Below are 19,678 nucleotides of genomic sequence, written 5' to 3' on the forward strand. Positions count from 1 at the left end.
CAAATTACCCTAAGGTATTCCTGGTATTTTTGTTACCCAGTGAGTCATAAGGTGTCAATGAGCATTCTCTGCAACTACCAGGACTTCAACAAGTTAGCAAGTTCCACAGGACCCAACTCCAGATGGAATGCTACGTAACAAGTTCTTAACTAATTGATCACTGAAAAGGTTTTCATACAAATAAGATGAATTAAATAATCAGAAATATCACCAAGAGTAACAATTCCACGTATTTATAAGCCTAATATAGAAATTTACATGCACAATTGCTACCTTTTCAGTTCTTTGGTAGTGATAGGGACCAGGTCATGGGAATGAGGACTCTGTTTTAAAAACCATTCACTTTTACCAGGGTGTACTATTGATTTTGGAGTGACAGAAATGTGGGTATAGATTTCTGAATCGGAAACATTCAAGAGTCACTTTGAAGTGTGAGAATGACTCTCAAAACTGACAGGCAGAAATCAAAAGCAGGCAACTCTGTATTTTGAGAGAGCCCACGGGGCCTCAAAGAACTCCTTTTCCAAAACCATTCTCTCCTGGTGGTCTGAAATGGCCCTGTTATCACTCATTTGGTTTAAGGTTTTGAGGATTCCTATTAAAATGGAAATAATCTAGAAAAGGATTATACATTAAGCCATTACTGGGGGAGCAGCAGGAGGGGGAAGTGAAAGACCACAAGTATAAAGTCCAACTACATGAGTTTGAATCTCCCCAACTTTCTTCCCTCCCAACCCAAGCCAAGTTATATAACCTGTCTGAGCCTTAGTGCTCTTTATTTGCAAATGACTCGTTGTGCTGTGTGGGTATTAAATGAGATACTGTAAAGTTCGGAGCACTGTGCCAGAGCCAAAAAATGAGCTCAAAATGGAGTAATTATTATTGTTACCAATACTGGTCACCAATAGAGCTCCAATTTGTTATTGGACTAGCTGGCCCGTCATCTGCAGCAATCTCAGGGAATGGGGAGAAGGTAGTGAGCCTTCCTGGGCAGGAAGGTACAAAAAGTCCCTGGACTTGGGATCTGCTCAGCACAGGCAGGCTGGGTCAGAGCATCTTGCTTGGGCATGAATTTGGGGATCCAGAGGGCACTAAATAAGTCTAATGCCAAGGAATGATTGGGGTTGGAAAAAAGAAGAAGGTGCAGCCAGGTGGCAACGTGACAATGAGTGATTTTATGAAATAAATTGGAGGAGGCGGAAACTGGCATCTTCTCACACAGATGGATGATATGACAACCCCAATTCTGCCCTTTCCTGTGTCAGTGGATCCTGATGAGGTCCTATCGACAGGAACATCAGACGTCTGGAGGTACAATGGCTATGAAATGTGATTGCCAGCCAGAGAACCTTACCCCAGATGAGGAAACTAAAGCATGGACAGATGAGGTATTTGACGAAGACAGCAAGTCGTAGAGTTCAGAACTGAACCAAGGTGGCCTGCTGGTGCTAGGAGAGCAGGTTTCCCCTCAGTCTTTTCTGAATCCTGAACTAGCCTTGCTATGGGTTAACAAAAGTAAGAATTACGGTACAGAGGAGTTTTATCTTCCAAAGTCAACAAATAGTCCATATTATCTCAAGGAATCCTTTATAGGGCTCCATGGCAGAGATTGAAATACTGAGTCTCTAGTAAGTCCAACATAGCCAATTTCCCCTTCAATTGTTGAAAAAGATCATTGTTAAAAGTGCATATGGTGCCGTCCCACAGTCTGTATGCTCTTTCTTGACTGATCTGGCCAGGATCTGGAATCACAAACACTTCCCACTTTAAGCCCCGGCCTAAAGGGCTTTGTGGCTAGACATGACCTTCACTTTCCTAACCAGAAACAACCCAATCCCATCTAGGTGCGCAGGCAGATTATGGACAGGTCCTGATTACCATGATTTTAGCCTCATAACTAGATTCCCACCCAAGAAGACATTCCCACTGTTCATATTTGCATCTTGACACACATTTCCAGGGGGTGCTAATTACTAATCAATAGGGAAAAGACATGGAGGACAGGAGCAGAGCTGGACACTGGAAAGTTCTTTGGTAGGGTGTTGAACAGCAAAAAAAGGTTATCCAAACCTACTAGCTAGATAATCTGCCCCCCAATGCAAATCTATAAGAAACATGGAATTTTGTTGAAGAGGGGAATTTTTGCATTTGAAACTGATGAAAAAGTGACAATTCTGTTGGGTGCCTAGGATATGTACTATTTATCTGGGCAGCTGCTGAAATACCTGGACAATTTTAGGAGCAAGTGCCTGATTAATGGCGGACGAGAAAGCATTCATTCCCTTTGAACAGCTTCAGCATTGCCAATTATGTGAAAATTTTTTCTGAATTACTTTTACTGGCCAAGTAAAACAGAAACTCTTAACCCTGTGAAGATAAAATCCTAAACAACACTCAGTTAATGCTAAAGTATCTCTTACTGAGAAATCACTATTACATTCTTTGCAAGCTGTTAAAATTTCTTTGGAGTTCCAAGCTAGTACAAGTGATGCCAAACATAAGCTATTTCTGCTCCCTCCCACAAAGGAAGGGAGAAAGGAAGGAATAAAAAGAAATAATAAAGATTAAGATAAATTTTCCAAATAGGAAAAGGAATTGAAGGGAGCACAAAAATTAAACTTGAAATATTGTTTTAAATTCTGGGCAACTCAGAGACAACGATCTCTCTCTTTCTCCTTTTTTCCTACCAAAATTTTATTGCAAATATGAACACTATAGATAAATCTTTAACAATCTAAGGCCAAGATTATTCAGGACATTTTGGAAGGAAACAGACCTCAAATCAGGCTTGGTAGGTTCCTACAGATCACCTTTACCTGAAGGTTGCAGACCAAAAGAATATTGATGTATTTATTTCTACTGAGATGCAACTTGCATACAATAAAATGCACATAGTTTTAAGTGCATAGTTTAATAAATTTTGACAGATGTATACATCAATGTAGCTGCCCAAACAAGCAAGTTATCTTCACTACCTTAGAAAGTTCCCTCATGCCCTTTCCCAGCAGAACCTTCCTGCATAACCAGAGGTACCCACTGTTCCAATCTCTATCACCATCGACTCATTTTGCCTGCTCTAGAATTTCACAAAACTGGAATTTACCATATACACTGTATATATTCAACTGTTCCCACATGGCATGATGTTTTTGAGATTAAGCCATGTTATTTAATCCTCACAGAATGACCCTGTCATAGACACTATTTTACAGATGAACAGACCGGGGCTCAGAAAATGTAGAGGTTTGCAGTACACGTTCACTTAGCTGCGCTGAAATTAGAATTTAAGTCCCGAGCACACTCAGTCTAATGGTAGAGACACTGGCGTTTAAAGTCCCCATCAGCCGCCCCACCTCTCCCCCAAGAACAGAGGCAAAGTAAAATCATCAGAGAACACTCAGACTTCTCGCAAAGAGGCCCCTACACCTTACAAAGGCCTGTTCTGAGGAAACAGTTAAAAACATATAAAACACAGAGGTCGGAATAAACTTTTTAAGATTCAAGAGGGGGAAAAAAGGGAAACAGTCTCCTAGCAGGTGACTGACTGTCTCAAAATGTAAGAAGTAACGCAAGATGAAATACAAATGCGATAGAGATGTTGGTCATGCTGGTATTAAAAGTAGTAAGATGTTGATGATTTAGGCCTCCGGAGGCGCCTTTACGCGCGCTGCTATTACCCAGCTCAGCTGCTGCAACCTGCTGTTTTAAAGGCAGGAGAGTGGAACATCCCGCGATAGCACCTGGGTTATTTATCATTACGGATCACCCCGCTACAAACTATTTTATTCTGCCGCCTTTAAAAGGAAGAAAATGCAAGTGTGGTTAATCTGCTTCTCTTCTTTATCCATACAGTGTCGTGACCCATCACGGCTTTGTCCCACGAGATTTGTTTTTCCACCAAAAAGAAACCCACAAGAAACTCTCCCTAAAAATTCCATTAATAACCTCTTTCAGCGCATATAGGTTGCAGGGTCTGGAACTAAGAATGTTTTAATCTCTTCAGCAAAACAATGTCTCATAATGATGTACAGGACTATTGCTGTACTGATGAAGAATCATACATAATTCAGCACCTTTCACTTGGCACCACTGTGATGTCCTCATTAGCTGTGGCTCACAGTGTCTGTCAGATGGTGTCCATGCGAACGCAGGCATTATATTGTCTTTGAGATGTGCAGCTGCTTCCATGACACTGCCAGTATATAAAAACATGACGCCAGTTTGTTTTATTTAGTGCTAAACCTTCCAGTTTGTAAAAACAAGGCTGACACAGAGCCTGACATGAGGCAGTGAAAATAATTAGCTCTCATTTTCTCAGCCTCCTATTTCCTTCTCCCTGCTGTGTTCTCTTTCCACTAAACCACCACATGTCAGTCGAAATGGGAGGCAATTAGTGGGCTCATTTCAGTCCCCACAACTGTGCTGAAAAGAAAGTATTTATGATGGCACAATGAACAGCTGAAAGATTAAATAACATTTGCCTTTTGAAAAGAAAATGACTTCTAGCTAAATGGGCAATTTTTGATTTTTCTCAAACAAGCTTAGAGTAGTTGGTTTTTAAAATACAAGAAAGGAAAATGAGTCATTTTTAGGTGAAAGAATCAAATAAAACTTGACACAGTAATGCAAATAACTGATGTTTTATTGCAAAATATGTAAATGCGTTATACCCTTAACAATGGCTTGTGTCTAAGGTCAGGGCAGATTGGTGCCAGCTAGACGCCAGTGGAGATAAGGCTGTTATATTGCATTTTGGGGGGCTGTTATTTGAGTTATGTGTGAAAAAGGGGCCATAAGGATGATGTTAAATAAAGTGAAATCCAGTGAGACATACTTTCAAATGATGCATTAGACACTTGACTACCTGAATGGTTTGCATGTTAGTTGACATGTTTGAAAGGGGCTCTCTTTATTTTTTAAAAACTGTATTTGAAATTGAAAGGTACTAGTTTATCATCTTGGAGAAAGAGAATAGTAAGTCTTGCTATTGATTTTTGAATAATTAAGAATCTATTCTATCTCAGACTGAGTTTCTTAACCAATATAGGAGGGGGTCTGGCTTACCTAATTACTGCTTAAATTTTTTTTTTTTTAGTACTGAGAAATGGGCAGCAAAAAAACTTAACGCAGGACCCTCAAAATATAAAAACAGCTTTTCTACATACTAAATTCTCCTCCCACCTTCCATGACTCAAAATGAATCCAAGAAATACCATTTTTGAAAAAAACACTGGTGTAGTCAGTAGGCTTTATTTATCATTCGAGCTATTCTCAGACCAAATCCTAATGTCCACAATTGATATGGTCATCATACGTCTTTGCTTTTACAATATACTGCTTTTAATTTCATTTCAAATAATCTCTCCCTCTTATAGCTGATTGTTTTTAAGACCTAATTGTTGGCTCAGAAAACACAGGTCACTGTGAGCTATCGAGGCCTTCTCTCTATAGAACTTATGGTGAGCCCCAGAGGCTTTGGAAAACCTGCTTGTGAAAGTAGACGTCTCCTCTACTATTATTAACATCAAGGGGTCAACAGCTAGGACTATTCCAACATTTTTAAGAAACAGTCACAAATTAAAATTTTGTTTCTCTGTTTCCATAAGTATATTCTTACTCTTTACAAACTCAAATCCTAATCTTTGATTCATATAATACGGTTAGCACATCTATATGAGCCAATGGCAACTCAAGGAGACCTAAGCCACAATGGATTCCGTGGGAGGCTCGAGCTCTCTTTGAACTAACTATGCATACCATTACAGCTGGAAACCAGCAATGTTGTATTTGTGTTTTGTTCAAACCTAGGTCTTATCATGTATACGTCCTTGTTATTAGCTATTTTAAAAGGAATTCAGAATCTTGATTAAGAAGACCAAGAGTGATCCAACAGTGTCCTGGGGCCAGCTCTCACTGTATGAGTGCTCACATCTCTCCCCAACTTCAAGTGCAGTGATGTCAGATTAGTAATTTGAAATTGGCCTTGGTGGGAGTATTTACACCATGGGAATCTGCAAACACTACAGGTCAGGGCTGCTTTTTCCAGTTCGACATTTTCAGGCACGCCATTTCCACACATCACTGTCAATCCATCAGTAAGTACGTACTGAGCACCTCTCCCAGGTCAGCTCTAGTTGTATAGACCGCTGCCCAACCAGTTTGAAGTCTGTCTCCACTCTCTAATTAGAAACCAGACACAAGTCATATAGTCAAATTCTGAACTGCATTTGTTCCTTCACTGTCAATTAAAACTTGATTTTCTATAGAGCCATACCACTGCAAGCTTATGTACTTAGTCGCACAAACATGTGTGTACATATATCCCCCCCCCAAATAGCTGAACATGTGAAATAAATATCCCTACACTGAGTTTTTAAAAAATGCAAGATATATGAGAGTAAAGAAAAGTGCTGGTTTTAGCTGTTCTGAAATTTACAAAAGGTGTTGGCTTTTTACTTCCTTACAAAATCCTTTTCTTTGTGCCCTGTTATTTTATTCATGTTTATCCATTTATAAAAATTACACAATAGGGGGAAGAAAAAAAAAAAGCCCTATTTGACCGTTTTTTGATATTTATAGTGCTCTGAGAAAGGGCCTGGAGATTCAATTAAGTTTATTAAATGCAACATTTTATAAGCAATCTAATAAAGACCTAAAAGCACAATAGTAAGTGGAAAGTATTTGTAAAAAGCAGCTTTTTAACCTATAGATGAAACAACTGGAGAAGCAGAACGATTGAATTTCTTTGCGTGGAGAGTGGGAGAAGGGGACCGTGACGGGGTGGAAAAGCCAGGGCGAGGTGGACAGGAAAAGCCTTCGCTCTGATGGGCAGTTAGCTCTGCACCCCCCCCCCCCAAAAACATCCCTCTTCCTAGTTCACCTGCTCCTTCAAAACACTGCTCAAAAGGCCCCAGAAGTGATGGCATCTGGGGTAGGTACGGGGTGGGGAAGCCTGTCTCCATCCAGGCCCGCTGAAGCCAGGGGGCCGGAGACACGGTGCTGTTCCCGAAGCTTCTCCCCCAGCCCCAGTCCCTTCTCTGCGGCAGGCGATCAACTGAGAGCCCCAAGAGCCCAGCTCCGCCAGGTTTCCTCGCCTCACCGGGAAGAGCAGGAAATGAGGACACGAGGGACAAAGTGTGTGACTACCCAGCACTGAACGAGGGATGGGCGGCCTCCCAAATAGCTCCTTTATAACTCTGCTTTTGAATTTTTATGACACAAAGTCTCGAAAAGATCTTAGCGAGAAAACCCCTGGGTGATTTGATAGTTTACTCCTTGGCAATCTGAGAATTGATATTCCTGACCTGGGAGTTTAGGACAGATGCAAGAATCAGCTCTGGGCAGCTGAATATTCCAGTGAAAAAGGGTGGCTGCCGCCCTGGGGACCACGTGAGGCTGCCTGGGATTCTGGAAGCCCCTTTCCTTTGTGCCAGGCCAAGGCCTCAGATTACAAAACACAAGGCACTTTCCACGCAGAACCAAGTGGCAATTTAGTATTAACTGGCCAAAAAGTTTTGCTTTTTTATTATGAATATTTTTATCTCGGGGGACAATGATACTTTCCAAAAAGGGGCGGTGTGACAATATGTTTCAGCCCTTGCACTGGATCTGCCCCTTCCTAGCTGGGGACTCTGGGTAAGGAACCTGACCTCTTCCCTTCCTCAGTTTCCTTCTAGGGATGATACAGGGATAGTGCTCCCTGTGATGGTGGATTGTAAAAACTACATGAGGAAAATGTTTGCGAAGTAGTTGCCACCTGTGTCAGTAGTTTATACCTCTGTCTGCCAGAGTATAAAATAATAATAAGTAGCATAAGCATTTCAAGCCCCTAGCACAGAAAACTTCAGCGGAGAAAGACCTAATTTCTGCCAATTCCATTGTCATAACTTCAAGGCTGCCTCAACATACAGTGCTACTTAAAATAATTACATGTACTCTGTAGAAATAGGTCAGGTAAATGGGTAAAATGCATTCTCACTTATTATTATGTTTTATTTACTGATTTCAGAGAGAGGGAGAGAGAGAAACATCAATGATGAGAGTCATCATTGATGGGCTGCCTCCTGCACGCCCCCCACTGGGGGTTGAGCCCGCAATTCGGGCATGTGCCCTGACCAGGAATCTAACCGCGATCTCCTGGATCCTAGGTCGATGCTCAACTGCTGAGACACGCTGGTTGGGCTCACTTATTATTAATTTAACTTCTCTGGTCCAATCATTTTCTCTGCCAGGTAGTCTCAAGGGAAGGAAAGGAAAATGGCCATTTCGTTTGTGGAAGAATTCTTGACGTGCCTATGGCCCCAGAGTCTGGTGAGGGCCTGGTTCCCCAGAGGGGTGTGTCAGTAAGGACTAAGATCCCAGGCAAGCACAGTGGCTCTTGGCCACAGTAGCAGGCACAGGCTCTCACACATGAATGCTTTGCTTGGTTGGGCAAACCAACCTCACTTTGGTTCTATAGTTCATCTGGATGTAAAATGAGGCTAATTTTAAGTGGTATTTAGCTGGTGGTCCTTCTCAGACGCGATGGGAAATACTTCCATGATAGAGTCACTGTCATACATTGTTCCCAATGGTTGTCATTAGAGCACATCCTTCATTTTATTTGTAAAAGAACAGGAAAAATGGACAAGTGAATCTCCCTGACATACGCGCTCAGGTTTGGAGAGAACTTCCAAAGCTCCAGTGTTGTCTTGTAACTCACTCTGGTCACGGAGACAGAGCTAATGGCTTTACCTTTTCTGTGAAGATGAGTGTGAGAACTCAGTTCACTGGGATCCCGAGCTGCCCTTTTCCCTTGAGGTCTACCTTTAAGGGTCAAGGTGACAAGGTTTTCATGTGGAGAATTGGAATTTCAGTTTAAAGAGCATTTGTGGGAAAATATTTCCTAATGCAAAGGTACAGGCTGGCGTAACGGGCTAGTTTAGAACTGGACAGTAATTTATTCTAGGATTATTTTATGAAAGTTTACAAATGGCTCAAACATCTGTGTTAGGTATGACAGCAAGCACATGTTTACTACAGAGGCGATAACAAGGATGTAATGTCTGGTCTCAGCTCTGTCCTTGCCACAGCTGAGGCTGGTAACACACTCTCTTTCTATCAGCTTTCTAATACTGTGCCTTATGCATCTCACAGAAATGCCCAGGGGATAAATGAGATGACATTTATGAAATAACCTATGCTCTTTAGAAAGAAGTACTCTCTAAGTTTTAAAAATTATATTCAGGGAATTATTTACAATCAAGACCATGACTCCCTTCAAGCCCGTTTCAAAATTCATCCCTTCCAAAAAAGCTTTTCCTGGTTAAATTCACCCCTTTCAATTTCTTCCTTATACTGTTAGCCCCGTGGCATTACATCTATATTGTATGAATGTTTCGCTTTCTAACCTATTACATTATAACATCATCTGTCCTGCTGCCACACTAGAAACCTCGGCAGCATCCTGCTCCTCCCTCCCACTCACCCATCTCCAGCTAGTGACAAAGTCTGATCAGGTCTATTCAGAGTGTCCTCGAACCCATGGCCCTTCCATGGCCCAGCCCCAGCCTGATAAGCTATGAGTTCCTTGCAAACTGCAACTGTACCTTCTGACTTTGTGTTCTGAGTATTTAGCCCAGAGCCAGGCACACAGGAGGTCCTCAGTAAATGTGTGCTGAATGAAGGGGTGAAATCATTACTCTGCACAGGTGGCCAAGGATCAGCAGAATATCAAAAGTTGCGGTGACTTTAGGCCTCGTGGATAACCAATGATTCAAAAAGTCTACACAATTATGGTCACAAACAGACCACTGTATCAGATATCATTTATAGCTTCTAATAGTTACTAAAAATTATTTTTTAGTTTTCCACATTAACAAATCATTTCTTGGTTAGTTGGAAATTATTTTCTTGGTTGAGACTACTCTTGACTAAGTCTCTTTCAAGAAAATTCTTTCCTCTTCTATCACCTACAAGCCATAAAAACATTTAAACACAGAATACCCATAATTTAAGTGCCATGGGATTGAGCATACTAAAGAAGGCAAATTAAAATGGGCAACTTTTACCACGAGATGGACTTGAAGGTGCCCATAGCTATAGAATCTCAGGATTAGAAGGGCCCATGCTGGCTGTTGGAGACAGAGGAACTTACTGTCTTGCCCCCTTTCTATGGCTGCTTCTAACAACAGGCACGAGTAGACAATGACCCATTTGCAGAAGGAAAAGAAAAGTATTCATAGCCAGGAAACCTGGAGAGAGAACAGCTCTCACTCAACCAAGTTATGTGGCTAACACGAGGGAGGCAAAGAGTTCCATTCAGCAAAAGCATCAATATACCTGCCACAGTGCAGGAAAGACACTGCGTCAGGTGTTTAGACACAGCATCTCTGGAAGCCCCAGTGAAATTCCACCCCTTGTAACAATTTCCATTCATTCTCAAGCACTGGTTCCAGGAACGGCCTGGGCGAGCCTCCTTTAATTAGCGAAGGGCAGCGGGCCAGCTGAGCCCTACCAGAGCAACTGGCTGCAGGTTGGCAGGAGCTGCATTTACAAGGGCTCGTGGCCACGTCCAAGGGAAGGTACAGATCATGCAGCGGTTAAGAGCTTGGTTCTGGAGTCTGAGAGGGCTGCATTCAAATCCTTAGTCTGCTCCTTGCCAGTCATGTAACCCTTGGGCAAGTTATTTAACCTTTCAGAGCCTCAGTTTCCTCATTTGTAAATGGATGAAAACAACATCAGCACCTCATTACCGTATGCCTGGAATGCCATACGTGCTCAATTAGAAGTTGTCATTAGTACTAGTTCATTTATGGAAATCCAAAGTAACACAGTCCTATTATGATTTCCATTCATAGGCCATCTAGGCCACATAAGTTTTCCAGACTCTAAATGTGACATAGAGCGAATCTTGGTCAAATGTTGTGCCGCCCTAATTAGAGCTGATCATTTGTTTCCATATTGCCTGCTGTTCCTTTCTGGCGTTGTTTCACTCGTGATGTTAAAAATTGGTTCCATTTAAGAAACAGGAAACAGGAAGCTGTGCTGCCAAGCAGGGTGAACGCTCCCTCTGGCACTCACGCCCCTCCCCGTCCATGCTCTGCTGTTTCCCTAGGGTTTGGGTGGCGAGGGTAAGGTTCCTAGGTTGGGTACAGAGGCAGCTGGCAGTGTTTCAACTAAAGTCTATTTTATAAAGTTTATAAATTTAATCAAGTTACCAGCTGGGAGAGGAGTGTATAAAACCATAGAGTTCTAGGAGAGAAAAAACACAACTTAGGTTGAAGTTTATCCAAAAGACTTAAAATGTGACTTACCTGTGAGCTAGTTCCTGGTTTCAAGTGAAAACCAAAAACAAGTTCAAGGTTCACTATTTTTTCCTCATTTTCTTCAGGTTCACCTACTGAGTCCTAAAACAGAAAACCGAACACCAATCATTCTGGATAGTTTTTACTTCTACTTCTCATGTAAAAGAGATGATTTCTCAGCACTTGTTTTTCCATTCTAATCTATTGTTGAACTTTTGGTTATTTTTGGATTAAGCTTCAAATTACAATTACTTAAAGCAAGAGAAATGGCATCTTAAGCTTTCGAGAACTTTGCAGAACGATCTATCTCATGCCCTCCAGACTGGATGTCGCTGGCTCAGTTTCCACAGTGCATATTGCATTGTGCAGCTTTACCCTGGAAATGCACCGAGAGACCTTGCCTTGGGCATTTCACAGCGCTCCGTTTACAAGCCATTCCCAAAGCGGACTTAGGCAGCTCCGAGAGCACATGCAGATGGAGGGCCAGGCAGAGGAACAAATGAACCTTCCAGGCCTTAGAGACAGAAAGCCGTAATTGTTCGTGAATGAGAAACATTTCGTGTATTAAGTGCAAGTATCTATTAATTTAATAACAAAGTATACCATATGCCTTCAGACTATATTCAAAAGAAGACATCACACATACAAATATGTTGTTCAAACAATAAGCCGCCCAGCCTAAAACACAGGTGACCATCCCGAGCTCCAGTGTGTGAATTCCTTTAGTGACTTATGAGTTGGACAAAAGGTTTCGGGGGGGGGGGGAGGCCAGAGGTTGGCAATTCCAGCCTCTAGCCACTAAGGTGACATGTGTGGTTCTTATCATGAACGCACTGTTAATGTTTCAACTTTCGGGGAAGAAAGGTTCAATTTAGGCACATCCTGAGCTTCACTCAAAGGGCCTTTTGTTGGACAGATATGATTAAATTTCACTTCAAACAATAGTTCCCGACATTGGCAAATTTAGGTGTGGAGGCGGCAGGTGCATATGTCAATAAAAGTAGCATATTCTCAGTAAGAAAACACCTTACTTACCTTAATTAGCGGTGGGAAGTGAAACAAGTTTAGATAATCATGGGTTAATTTCTCGATGGCTGACTATAAAAAAAAAAAATCACATGGCTTTATTAATGATCGGATAATGCCGAGAGGATTAAAATTATTGTACACATATAAAGGCGTTCTTTATTTATGCAGTTCATAAAATATCTTGGGGATGTTAATATCCAACATCTACTGAGAATAAACCTGATTGTTCACAGTATTATACGCAGTTTGCAATTATTTAATGGAACAGGAAGATATTTAAGAATTTAAATCTTAAACTAAACAATAAATAAAACCATTCTTCAAACACCGGTATAGTAGTGACAAGTTAATGTTCTAGTGTATAGAATGCAGTTGTCACCCTGAGTAACTGGGGAAAAACAACAAAGAACATGAATATATCACCAGAGACCTTCATTAAGGCTGAAATCTCACCGAAGGGTTTGCTGCATTGTAAGGGCTTTTCTATGGGTATGTGTCCAACACTCCCTCCCCCAATGAAGCACAAAGAACTCTTAAAGGGAAGGAGGACAATTTAAATTATGACTCTTTTTTATACTCATCAGGTATAATCCAGCTTTTCTGTGAACTGAGCATATCATGTAGAGACTAAAAAAGTGCCAATGTGAGAAAAATTAGATGCATTTTATAATGTGGAATGAAAGCTGTTGACACTTGACAATGTAATGAACACTTATTGGATGTTCACAGCTCCTCCACATGAGGGCTGCCAGGCGCAGGGAGAAGGGAGCCAAGACAGGCTCAAAGGGACCACCGGGCAGCAGAAGGGTAGGTGGAAAGCCCACTCCAGTGGCTAGTTTCATGACCTACCAGTAAGGGCTGAGACTCTTTGAGAAGGTATACAGCAGTGCTTGCGCCCGCCTTAGTGGGAGAGCAGAGAATGAAGGGCCCGTTCTCCTATCAGTGTGTGTGTGTGTGTGTGTGTGTGTGTGTGTGTGTAACACTCTGACAAGTACCACGAGGTCTCCTCCAGTCTGGAGGTATTCACCCAGTATATCCCATCCCCAAAAGGCCCAGCTTGAAGCATGATTTATCCCCAGTACCCCAAGAGTGTATGCACGACCCTCCCGGAGCAAGTTTGCATGACTCTTTTTCCTTAAATTTCCCCTCCCATATAAGCTTATTTGTCAGAATTCCCCACCAGTAGCTGAGTTTAATGGAGTGTCGCCTGCTGGCTGGGCCCCCACTACATGGCCACTCTAATAGTGTGGCTCTAGCAGTGAGGCGGAGGGTCCGCATGCCTGACTTCTGTGACTCACCCCTCTTAGAACCAACACGCAGGCATTTTCTCCATGCATCTGTTTCTGGATTCTCCGCAGCATGCACCTTGTTTCTACAAAGCTTTTCAACCTCTGGCTTCTGTGACACTATTCTCTGTTCCCTGTCCACTTCCTACCTGCAAACAGCTCTCTCACCTAGCACAGGTGTCCTTCCTTCTCTCCATTCACATTCTCACTACCTGAGTGAGGGCTTATATTCTCTATATCACAACCTCTGAACAGGTCTTTCAAAATTCAGTCTTTCCTTTCTAATCCACTCCACAACTTCCAGAAGCAAAGTTTTAAACACGTCCATTCTCAAAACTTCCAATTCTCCCCACAGATCCCAGGTCGCAGGTCGAATTCCAGATGCAGGCCTGAAGTCGTAAGCTGTCCACCTCCCTCCCACTTCACGTATCCCGAGTTGTCCTCTGCACTGGGCTTCCTTTGGACAGACACTCACTGTTTCTTTTCACTCTCTTACGCTGCTTTCTTTCTCTCTCAGCTCCTAGTTCTCTCTGTCTTGATCAATGTTCTTTCCTTTCCCATTCCTGTCTCCATTCCAAATTCTGTGCTTCCCTCAAGATCCCTGAGGTTTTTCCAAGCGGAGGTAATTAAATAGCAACTTTCCTCTGAATTGCCAAGACCCTATGTTATGAGTTGTATGTACATGTTTTATCTCTTCTCTGGGACATAAATTCCTTTGGGGAGAATTCTTCTTTGTGTCTTCTCAGGCCCAGTCTTGAAATTAGCAGGCCTTCGCTGAATTTGTTGAACAATGGCCAATAAGTTTGAATACTGCTTGCCTTAATGATACCAACTTGGCATGCAGGGACACTTTGGCTGTCCGAGGCCAAGTCTGGGAATACTTAAAACACCATGGGCTTTGGTAAGGTGTCACAGCTTGCCACCCCCTTTTTTCCTGACTGCTCCTTAAGGAACATGGTCCTTTTTCAAAGCCAGCAGAGGGAAAAGGGAGGTGGGAGCATCTTATTGGGCAGCTGCCAAATAACATAAGTTTTACCAGATTTCTCTCTTGGAATCCTGAAACTGCTCTGAACTAGAGAAAAGAATTTTTCCTACTGTAGTCCATCTAAGCCAGCATAGCTTTTGGGGATGGATTTGCCCACACCCAGATGTTAAGATTAAATTATTTGCCAGCCTTTGAGGTGTATGTATATGCATGAGGTTTCCTGCCCATCTTCTGCAAGGGAAAACACGTTAAGGCTAAACTATCATCAAGGGGTACTGAGGGCTATAAGGTTGTCCCTTACATGGATCCAGGGCCCACAAAATGCAAGTAGGCGGGTTCTCTTTGTACCACAGGGGGATTTTCCTAAGAAGGCCAGTGTCAGGAGCTCTAACTGAGGTAAAGGAAAAGTAGTTGGCATGTTGGTTGAAGCTTTGCAAAGATGCAGATTTGGATGGAAGCTGCTTCTCTACATTCCCTTCTTTATTTCTCTTCTTTCTATCCTGTACCCATCCCTCCATTCACCACACTGGGGTTAAGGAGGTTTGGGGAGCAAACTTGATTTTATCCTAAGATCTCTCTTGAAACAGACCTCTGATTACTAGCAATGCCACACAGGTGCCAGCAATTCTTATTTGTATTGAGTAACTAAAAACAAAACAAACAAACAGATCTGGTCGCTAAACTACAAAAGAAGCAACAACAAAAACAGAATTTTAGCTTTGAAACTGGTTCAAGACTGACGTTTTGGGGACAACGTGAGAATTTCCTGGGAAAATGAGGGATTAGAATATTGCAGGTCAAAATGATGAAGAGTGCAAACTGGGTACACATTTCCATTGTCCAAGGAACTGCAGAGGCTGAGGTCCCACCCAGGACATGGACAAGTTCCGGCATCCCGAGGGATTCCTAGTGGCTCTCTCGCCTCTGCGGCCTTAACCGGAGTTGCACCCCGCTGTCCGGGGGGGCTGCAGCTCTGCAGGCACCCCACGGCCCGTGTCCAGGTCCCCTGGGCACATGGCCTCTCCCCGCCGGCCTTCCCGCAGGCCCGCGCTGCCCTGGGCGGCCTCTTCCTCTGCCCTTCGCCGGCTTCCCACCCACCTGTTCTGCAGCTCTTAGCGCCCCCGAACGCCTTCCCCATCCCAGCCTCACCTCTTTGTGGCATTTCTTACATCTGTCACTTTACCATTATTGCCTATTAATACCTATCTTCTCCACTAGGCTAGAGGCTTCCTGAGGACCTGGGGTGAACTTCAGGTGACCTCTGCTGTGTCTGGCATTAACCCTTTCGTTGTTGGCTCATGAGGCAGGAGGAGGGTCCCATGGGGGCCGCAGCTAATAATCAATGTGCATGGACGTCGTTCGGCACAACCAGCGAAGCTGTGTGTCTGTCGTCAGCCACCAGCACAGCACGGGCTGTGCTGCCCGGCAGGAGCTCCGTGAGGGCTGCTGGCGCTTTCCCTTTCTGAGGTACCTTTAAATGAATGATATGCCCCTTGGAGACAATGCCCATGTCCTTCAGGTCTTCTTCCTCCAGAAGCAGCAGTCGCTTTCCCGTGATGTTGTTTTCCTTAAACAAGCTCGCGTACACGCTCATCTCGGCGGAAGAGTCACCTGAAGGCAGGAAGGAGGCAGAATAAAATCAGCCCATATCACGTCCAAAGCAAAGTTAACTCCATGAATTAGGAAGGTAAAGTGTTCCACTTGCCTTTTCTGAGGAGCTGCTGAACCCAAAGATACTGCGAAAGAGAAGACACACATAGTCTTGAAGATTCATACATGGTCAGTGGCCAGGCTCAGCAGTCAAACCCGTAGTTCTCAATAGGTAAAAATATCTTCAATTCTTGGCTCAACCACAAAGGTAAAATAGAAAACTTTCTTTTTATGATTTTAAAACTTCAAGCTTTCAAATTGGAGCTATCCCTCTCCTTGGGGGTGTTGGACACTTGAGGGACATTGCTTTTCCTCCTTATTTGGGAGATATTTAAAAATCCTTTCAAGAAGGTCCTGCAGTGATTTTCCATTTGTGTCCCCGGGGCTGCTTAGGGGCACTGGTTTACCCAGCAATTGTATGAGGGACAGGGACCACACAGCAGGGGACAGAGAAATGGGTAGAATGTGTCCTCTGTTCTGGGCCTGGTCACGAAGTAGCCATGTGGCCCAAGACAAGATAAAGCATGGAGCTTCCTATATAGAATGAGGTTCGACCCAGTGACCTTCAGTCCTTGAATTTCGCTTGGCACGTGCTTACTGGTAGCTTCTCACATTACCCTGCTCAAGGGAGAGAGAAGGGAGGCCAGACCCAGTCCCACCAATTCTCTGAGGAGCCCTTGATCCTGGAATTTTATTTAAATGGTTCTACTGAACCCCAGAGCAAAGACTAAAAATAGCCTTTAAAAAAATTTCTTCTCAAAGCAGATGCGCCAGCTTTGCACCTGGAGATAAAGGGCCTCTATCCATGCCGGGGGATGAAGCAGATCCGGCGCCCTCTCCCTGCTAGGCAGGGCTGGCAGGTCTGAGCATCACCGGGCTCAGCAAATGGACTAAGTAGACACAACTGGTGCCAAGTTTCCTTTCCCTGTAGAAGCCAGAGGCCGGCTAATGTTGAAAGCACTTGTACTTCACCGAGTACAAAGGGCAGGAAGGGAAATGCCTTGGCCCAGAAACCAGGCTGAGTTAGTAAACAGACCTTCCCAGGAGTTTCTAGTAGTGAGTTTGTACCTTATAGCACCTGGTCCACTTCCTGGGGTGGGCCTGCTAAGGTGGGCATTACAGGTTTTTTCTTCTTTTCATTTAATGATGCCTCGAGCATTAGGCCCTGAGGTCTCTGATCAAGAATTGCCAGAGCTGTTTTTCCCTAAGGAAACAGATCCAGAGATACTACAGGCTAAGTAGGGCTCTCCCTCAGGGTCTCTCCCGAGTGTGGGGTGCAGGACTTCTTTTCGACTTAGTCTGCCCACATTTCCCCCAAAACATGGGGCTTCTCTGGCTCCAGCTGCAGAGAATATCTGAGAGCACATGTCCATTTCTCCTTGGGAAGGTCAGACTAAAGATGGCAAAATTAAACCTGTCACTTTTGAATGGGCCTAAGGTGGGAAGAAACCCCAGCTCAGGGGAATCACAGTCTAGAACTGCCTTTTCCAGATCTTTCTCCACCGTGGTTCAAGTCCACCCCTGGTAATTTTAGGAAAATTTATGATCAATTTTCTTTACATGTGCTCATGTGGCATCCTGGATCAGCCCTTTAGTTTTGTTACTGGTCCTCATTATTGTATTCTAGACACCTTTCAGAGCAGACAGGGGGTGGGATCCTCTTGTAAGATTCGAAGCGATACTTGCTTTGGTCTTGAGGCCTTATTTTAAACATTACTGCATTCAAATTAGAAAGACGTGGTATTTGTCAACTTCCAGTTCCTAAGGCCCAAGCTTCTAGCTGTGTGTTTAACTTGTGGACAAATTTATGAAATACCTTCCCAGGTCAAATGAGGCACTAGCAGAAGCAGCTTACCACGTCGTCTTCAGTCCATGCGCCAATCTCAAAGGAAGGCAGCAGCTGCAGGGGAAACATGAATGACATAAAAAAATAGTATATTATCATTGTCCTCTTGGGTTATCCCGTTGTCTACTTGAGCTCTCGGCTGCTGCTCTGGCTGGTTCCTCCTGCAGGTGAGGTTGAATGGAAAACAAGTTTCCTGACCTTAAGAGGAGTTTTTCAGGGCTCCGGGGATTTTGCCCTCAAAAGCCAATCATTTGGATCCACCTCTCAGTAACAATTCACTGCTCTGTGAGCTGCCGCAGCCGGACTCAGTACATCTCAAGATTTTTCTCTCTGAGTACTTGACACACCGAGAGTCCTTTTATATCCCACCATACGCCTTGGCAGTCAAGAAACTTCTGACATTTGTCAGATGCCAGAGCCTTCTTCGGAATTCTCAGTCAACGTGAGGACTGTTTGATTATTAATGAAAATTCCAAAGCAACCATTTGGTAACCAGGCGGCTCGTGCATATTCTCACAGGAGGATTTCTAAGTGTTTAACTAAATGTCTTGTTTGCATTACATTTCCAAAACCAAATATTAGGGCCCAGGGATGAAAAAGGACAAGTGAAAGTGGACCTGTTCTAACAAGCCCAGGCTGCAGAGTGGCTCTAACTAAAAAACAAAACAAAACAAAACTCCCTCCCTGCAGGTGCACAAACCTGAGGTAACTTTGCAAGAGGACTTCAGGTGGCACCATTTTCAGAGCCAAAGGGCCACTCACTTCAGCGTGTGCCCCGAGGCCATAGACTAAATAATAAATGCCTACATAATTTGGGAAAGGCCTGGGTCTCCTGTGACTTGAATTAGCGTTTGTTACAGCCACCAGCTTTCACGAACTTAACTTGTCCAAATGGCTGAACTGCTCATGAGATAATGTGGCAAAGTGCTATTTAACCTGTTACAAATAATACTTTTTGGTGGGTGAGCTGGAAAAAAGTTGAATTTGGTTATTTTTAATATTAGGATAAAAATTAGAGGGTGGGTGAGTTCACATTTTAACCTGCAGGTATTCTGAACTCACATGCTCGAACTCTGCTAGGAGAGGCATGTCTCTGCCTTCAAGAGCTTTTCATTGAAATGGGGGTAAAACAGGTATGAATTACACACGGGAGATAAAGGCCACCTGCATCCTCATTTACTCAGTGCCTAGCCCAGTGCCTGGCATACAAGACCTGGTAAATTTCTGTTGAACAATTTGTTGAATGAATAAAACTGAAGGATGCATTTACTAAAATGCTAAATTCTCCAATATAGAGCTCAGTGTCTATGGGAATGCCAGGGAAAAGGAAGGGTTTCATAGGCTCAGATGGGGGAATGGAAGGCATAGTGGCTTGAGCTCGGCACTGCAGGGCAAGGAGAAGAGCAGGTGAGAAGCAACAGGGCGAAACACTGGCAGCGGGGGAGGGTAGAGGAAGGATGGGCATGGCACATTTGCCTAACCAGGGCACCAGATGCAGTGTGTGCAGGTCCAAAAATAAAGGGAAGTGAGGCTGACTCTCGGGGGCCAGGCAGAATGTTTTTTAAAAACCCACTGGTTACAATGACTATGAATGTGC

The 19,678-nt window shown here is 43.5% G+C and overlaps 1 protein-coding gene across 2 annotated transcripts in view; it reads right to left on the reverse strand.

Annotated features, from left to right (window-relative positions):
• The window catches only part of MAP3K20 (mitogen-activated protein kinase kinase kinase 20), a 137,093-nt gene that overhangs the window by 12,757 nt on the left and 104,658 nt on the right, over positions 1 to 19,678 (reverse strand). For both annotated transcript variants that reach the window (XM_081142901.1, XM_081142902.1), the window contains exons 12-16: positions 18,091 to 18,135; positions 16,291 to 16,321; positions 16,057 to 16,196; positions 12,321 to 12,383; positions 11,295 to 11,387 (exon numbers count right to left, since the gene is read on the reverse strand). In XM_081142901.1, the coding sequence (XP_080999027.1) occupies positions 11,295 to 11,387; positions 12,321 to 12,383; positions 16,057 to 16,196; positions 16,291 to 16,321; positions 18,091 to 18,135 (372 nt within the window). The remainder of the gene's footprint in view (positions 1 to 11,294; positions 11,388 to 12,320; positions 12,384 to 16,056; positions 16,197 to 16,290; positions 16,322 to 18,090; positions 18,136 to 19,678) is intronic.

The sequence above is a fragment of the Miniopterus schreibersii genome, assembly GCF_964146895.1.
Source record: "Miniopterus schreibersii genome assembly, chromosome: 7".
Taxonomy (NCBI): Eukaryota; Metazoa; Chordata; class Mammalia; order Chiroptera; family Miniopteridae; genus Miniopterus; species Miniopterus schreibersii.